Genomic DNA, 6,216 nt, shown 5'->3' on the forward strand with positions numbered 1-6,216 from the left:
TGATTTGGTGTTCATCCGGTTCCAGCCTCTTAATGCAGGTTGTTAGAAGCTGCAGCCGGATCCACTTCTCGAAGGTGTACTGATCGGGGGCACTGGAGGTGTCCCTGGTTTCCCGCATCCCACAAGAGAAGCTTTCCACTACCCCGTCTGTAATCTCTACTGTTCTCACTGAGCAACTGAAAAGAAGGGGGCAAAAAATCTCTACCTTCAGCTTAATTATACCTTCTCTGACTGAAGGCTCCCATCACTGACAGCTAAAGCCTCAGAATCTCCACTCGGACTCCATTCACTCTGACACTGACCGCTCCACTCGCTCCTGCACAACTTTCAGTTCTTGCTGAGCAAACCCAAATGCTGACTGGCCGCTGCCCAAAGGTCCAACGAAAAAAAACTGCTGCAAGGCTGTGCCTTTAATCTTCCACTGAAGACCATATGCCATAGAAACATAGAAATCCTACAGCACAATACAGGCTGTGCCGAACATGCCCTTACCTCAGAAATTACCTAGGGTTACCCATAGCCCTCTATTTGTCTTCAAGCCTTCTATTTCTCTAACGTCAGCAAAGTTTCCTCAAGGGGAAGTCTTGCCTGACAAATCTGTTGGCATTCTTGGAAGAAGCAACAAGCAGGATCGACAAAGGAGAATTGGTTTCCTCAAGTGAAACTCCTGCTGGAAAAGCAACCCGAATGAAGAAATAGATGTTGTATACTTGGGTTTTCAGAAGGCCTTTGACAAGGTGCAACACACTAGGCTGCTGAATAAACCCACGGTATTACAGTGGAGACTCTAGCATGGATTAAACAGTGGCTGTGCCATAAGGTGGGCGTTGGGAACGGACCCAAATGCAAGACACAGACACTGAAGTACTAGGGAGAGGACTAGGTGTATCAGGAAAGAAGTGGGGATGAAACGACACTGGACATGACACAGGCCCTGGACAAGACTAGGTGACAGGGCATGGGCTAGGACCAGAGTAGGAAGGTGAGACCTAGATGAGGAACTAAGAACTGGGAACTAGGAACCTGGACAAGGATTCCGAGCCAGAGACTGGACGGTTACCCGGAACCTGGGTCTTGACTCGGGCTCGGACTCCGGATCCAGACGAGGACTGGACGTGGCAAGATAACAGGACTGGGAACCTCCTCGGAGCCTTGAACATGGACTGGAAACCTCCTCGGAGACTTTGACCCGGACTGGACTTGACACTGAGCCTGAGACTTGGACTGGACTTGTACACGGAACGACAAACAATGACAGTCCACTCGAGTAGCGGCAAACAGTCTTCCTACTGAGCCTTGGACCCGAGCACAGGAACACAGAACACAGAGCCAGGACCCCTCCTTGGAGACAGGACGTAGGGCCGGGGCTTTACACAGAGTCAGGACCCCTCCTTGGGGACAGGACGTAGGGCTGGGGCTTTACATAGAGTCAGGACCCCTCCTTGGGGACAGGACGTAGGGCCGGGACTCATACACGGACACTAAACACGGGGACACAAAGAGACAGTTCCAAGCTCCTAGATAGATAGTTTCTTCTGGTGGCGGGGCAAGGCTCCAGTCTCACTCCAGCGGTTAAACTTGACAGTGATAACAGGGGAGGACGCAGGTGAGGTTGCAGGCAAGGCTTCAGGCGTGGGTTGCTGATAGTAGGGGAAGGGAAGGGAACAGTCCAGCCTCAGGCCTGTCTTACCCAACGGAGGCAAGGAGAGGATACTGTCAAGACAAACCCCACAGAGGCAAGAACAGGATACTGACAAGATGAACCAGCAACCACACTTGAACCCAGGGCCACTTATATTCCAGCCCCAATTTGAGAATCAGGTGCCTGTGATTAAGCCCAACTGAAACAATGGACAGCCAGAAGACCCGGAGTCCAGAGTCCACGGACCGGACCGTGAACCGGAACGCAGACGTCACGGACCGGACCATGACAAGCTGAATGGTAGGAGGCAAAGACTGGGAATAAAGGGAGCCATCTCTGGTTGGCTGCCAGTTACTAGTGGTGTTCCTCAGGGCTCTGTGTTCGGACTGGTGATTTGTGTTATATTCCAATAGTTTGGAAGACGGAATTGCTGGCTTTGTTACAAGGTTTGCAGATGATATGAAGACATGAGGAGGGGCAGGTAGTTTTCGGTAGAGAGGGTACAGAAGGACTGAGATAGATTTAGAGAATGGGGAAAAAACAGCAGATGGAATGCAGTGCTGGGAAGTGTATGTTCATGCATTTTGGTAGAAGAAATGAAAGTGTTAACTTCTTCGAAATGGACAGAAAATACCAAACAACTGAGGTGCAAAGGGACACGGGGAGTCCATGTTCAGGATTCCCTAACAGCTAATGAGTCTGTGGTCTGGAAGGCAAATGCAACGTTAGCATTCATTTCCAGAGATCTACAATATATAAGCAAGGATGTAATTTGGGAAGTTGGTAATCACTGGTGAGGCCTCACTTGGAGAACAGGTTTGGGCCCCTTATCTTAGAAAGGATGTGCTGAAACTGGAGAAGGTTCAAAGTATGTTCCCAAAAACAGATTCCAGGATTGAATGGATTGTCATATAAAGAGTGTTCACTGGGCCTGAGCCTGTATCAGCAGAGGAATTAGGGCTGATCTCATTGAAACTTATCAAACTGTGGAAGGGCTTGATAGAGTGGATGTGGAAAGGATGTTTCCTGTGGTGGAAGAGTCTACGACCAGGGAACAGAGCATCAGAATAGAGGGGTGTCCTTTCAGAACGGAGATGACAGAGAACGGACAGAGAGTGGTGAATCTGCGGAATTCCGTGCCACAGGCAGCTGTGGAGGCCAATTCTTTATGTACATTTAGGGCAGAGGTGGATAGAATCTTGATAGATCCGGGAATGAATGGATACGGGGACAAGACAGGTGATTGGAGCAGAGAGGGAATTTGGATCAGCCACAATAAAATAACAGAACAGACTCGATGGGGTAAACAGCCTCATTCTGGTCTTATATCTTATAGTCTGATGGTCTGTCCCCAGTGTGAACTCGCTGATGCAGCTTCAAGTCAGATGACTAAGTGAATCCCTTCCCACAATCTGAGAAAGTGAATGGTTTCTCCCCAGTATGAACTAACTGGTGTCTCTGCAGCTTGGATGACCGAGTGAATCCCTTCCCACATTCAGGGCAGGTGAACGGCCTCTCCCCAGTGTGGATTCGCTGATGTGACAAAAGGGTGGATGAGTGAGCAAATGCCTTCCCACAATCTGAGCAGGTGAATGGCCTCTCCCCAGTGTGGATTCGCTGGTGTGACAAAAGGTTGGATGACTGAGTGAATCCCTTCCCACACACAGAGCAGGTGAACGGCCTCTCCCCAGTGTGAACCAGCTGGTGTCTCTGTAGGGTGGATGAGTGAGTGAATCCCTTCCCACACACAGAGCAGGTGAACGGCCTCTCCCCAGTGTGAACCAGCTGGTGTCTCTGTAGGGTGGATGAGTGAGTGAATCCCTTCCCACACACAGAGCAGGTGAACGGCCTCTCCCCAATGTGAACTTGCAGATGTATTTTCAAGTCCGATGACCCAGCAAACTCCTTCCCACAGTCTGAGCAGGTGAACGGCCTCTGCCCAGTGTGAACTCGCTGATGCACTTTCAAGCCAGATGATCGAGCGAACTCCTTCCCACAGACTGAGCAGATGAACGGTTTCTCCCCAGTGTGAACTAACTGGTGCCTCAGTAGACGAAATGACAGAGTGAATCTTTTCCCACAGTCTGAGCAAATGAACGGTTTCTCCCCAGTGTGAAAGCACTGATGTGTGTTCAGTTCAGATGACCGAATGAATCGTTTCCCACAGTCCGAGCAGGTGAATGGCCTCTCCCCAGTGTGAACTCGCTGATGTATTTTCATGTCAGATGACAGAGTGAATCTCTTCCCACATTCAGAGCAGCTGAACGGTTTCTCCCCAGTGTGAAATCGTTGATGTACGCTCAGCTGAGCTGCACGAGCGAACTCCTTCCCACAGTCTGAGCAAGTGAATGGTTTATCCCCAGTGTGAATTCGCTGATGTTCCTTCAGTTGAGATGAACGTGTGAATCCTTTCTCACATACGGAGCAGGCAAACGGTTTCTCCCCAGTGTGAACCAGCCAGTGTGTCTGTAGTTTGGATGACTGAGTGAATCCCTTCCCACATTCAGAGCAGGTGAACGGCCTCTCCCCAGTGTGAACCAGCAAGTGTCTCTGTAGTTTGGATGAGTGCGTGAATCCTTTCCCACATTCAGAGCAGGTGAACGGACTCACCCCAGTACGAACTTGCTGATGTACCTTCAGGTCAGATGACCGGGTGAATCCCTTCCCACATTCTGAGCAGCTGAAGGGTTTCTCCCCAGTGTGAGTTTGCTGATGTTCCTGTAGTTGAGATGGCCGAGTGAATCCCTTCCCACATTCTGAGCAGATGAATGGTTTCTCCCCAGTGTGAACCAGCTGGTGTCTCAGTAGGTGAGATGACCGAGTGAATCGCTTCCCACAGTCTGAGCAGGTGAACGGCCTCTCCCCAGTGTGAACTCGCCTGTGTACCTTCAGTTGAGATGACGAAGTGAACTCCTTCCAACAGTCTGAGCAGGTGAACGGCATCTTCTCAGTGTGAACTCGCCCGTGTACCTTCAGTTGAGATGACGAAGTGAACTCCTTCCCACAGTCTGAGCAGGTGAACGGCATCTTCTCAGTGTGAACTGGTGACGTTCGTTCAGTTGAGATGACTAAATGAATCCGTTTCGCCATTCAGAGGTGGGGAAAGGCCATGGCACCGTGTGAACTTGCTGGTGTCTCTGTAGTGTGGTTGATTGTGTCAGTGCCTTCCCACACTCTGAGAAACGTCTCCTCACTGGTGAATTTTTGGATATATCTTCAGCATCGATGACAGAATGAATTGCTTCCCACTGTCAGAACAGGCGGAGCATCTCACTCTGGTGTGAACTTGCTGATGTATCTTCAGGCTGGATGACTGAGTAGTTCCTCTCCCTCAAACAGAGCAGGTGAATGGCCTCTCCCCACAGTGAACTCATCGGCGTGTCTGTGGGTAGGCTGTGAGTGAATCCCTTCCCACACTGAGAGACGGAGAATGATATCTCCCCACGGTGAACTCACTGGCCTGTCTGTGGGTAGGCTGTGAGTGAATCCCTTCCCACACTGAGAGAAGGAGAATGATATCTCACTGCGATCAATCATCTGGCAATTCAGACAGTCAGACGTTTGAATCCCTTGTACAATCAATGCAGTTGAAGAACTGATCTCCAGTGAACAAATGCTGGTGTGTTCTCAGCACCCCGGTTCCTGTGGATAACACTGAGTTACAATAGAAAACTTCATTTCAGACACAGATACAATTCCAACTGGAATGAGGTACATCTTTATCTCCAAGGATCAACAACAACGCAAAATACATCAATGGGTGAAGGAGAATATTTCAGGTGGGATTTTAGTCTGTGGTGAAAACACAGCCGGTCCAGCCTGCTCCGCCATTTAATTAATCATGGCAGATCTGGCCATGGACTCATCTCCATCGACCTGCCGTTTCGCCATAACCCTTAATTCCCCTACGATGCAAAAATCTATAAAACGTTGTCTCAAATACATTTACTGAGGTCGCCTCCACTGCTTCATTAGGCAGAGAAATCCACAGACTCACCACCCTCAGGGAAAAACAGTTCCTCCTCATCTCCATCCCACATCCCCCAATCTTGAGGCAATGTCCTCTCGTACCAGCCTCACCTACCAGTGGAAGCAACTTCCCTGCCTCTGGCTTATCTACCCCTTTCATAATTTTGCATGTTTCTGAAAGATCTCCTGTCAATGTGAGCTGTGGCATCACAATTTTACCCAGATCAACTCAAGCTGGAGCAACTCAGCCTGAGATATACCCCGGGCTACTGTGGGAAGCGAGGTAGGAGATTGCTGAGCCTCTGGCAATGACCTTTGTATTACCACTCAGGAAGGGAGATGTAGCAGAGGATTGGAAGACATTGTCCCCTTGTTAAGGGAATGGAGTAGAGGGAACCCAGAAATTATAGACCAGTGAGTGGAGAGTGCCCCAGTGGCCATCTCCCTCAGTAATCGTTACCTCGCTTTGGATGCGGTTGAGGGGGGATGACCTGACAGAGGACGACCATGACGATCGGGTCTCTGGCACTGAGCCTGGTTCCGTGGTGCAGAAGGGAAAGAGGAAGATGAGGAATGCGGTAGTCACAGGATTCAATAGTGAGGGG

General features: G+C 49.9%; 1 protein-coding gene across 1 annotated transcript; it reads right to left on the reverse strand.

The window, feature by feature from the left end:
• Positions 1-1,366: 1,366 nt before the first annotated feature.
• On the reverse strand, positions 1,367-5,523 carry LOC140723696 (uncharacterized). The gene has a single exon (XM_073038254.1). It carries the CDS (start codon positions 4,730-4,732, stop codon positions 3,032-3,034), a length of 1,701 nt encoding a protein of 566 aa, XP_072894355.1. The 5' UTR covers positions 4,733-5,523; the 3' UTR covers positions 1,367-3,031.
• Positions 5,524-6,216: the final 693 nt, after the last annotated feature.

Source organism: Hemitrygon akajei, unplaced genomic scaffold (genome assembly GCF_048418815.1).
Source record: "Hemitrygon akajei unplaced genomic scaffold, sHemAka1.3 Scf000126, whole genome shotgun sequence".
In the NCBI taxonomy this organism is placed as follows: Eukaryota; Metazoa; Chordata; class Chondrichthyes; order Myliobatiformes; family Dasyatidae; genus Hemitrygon; species Hemitrygon akajei.

Excerpts from the sequence above, each read along its gene's own strand:
- LOC140723696 (XM_073038254.1), bottom strand. The coding sequence starts at position 4,732 with ATGGCGAAACGGATTCATTTAGTCATCTCAACTGAACGAACGTCACCA.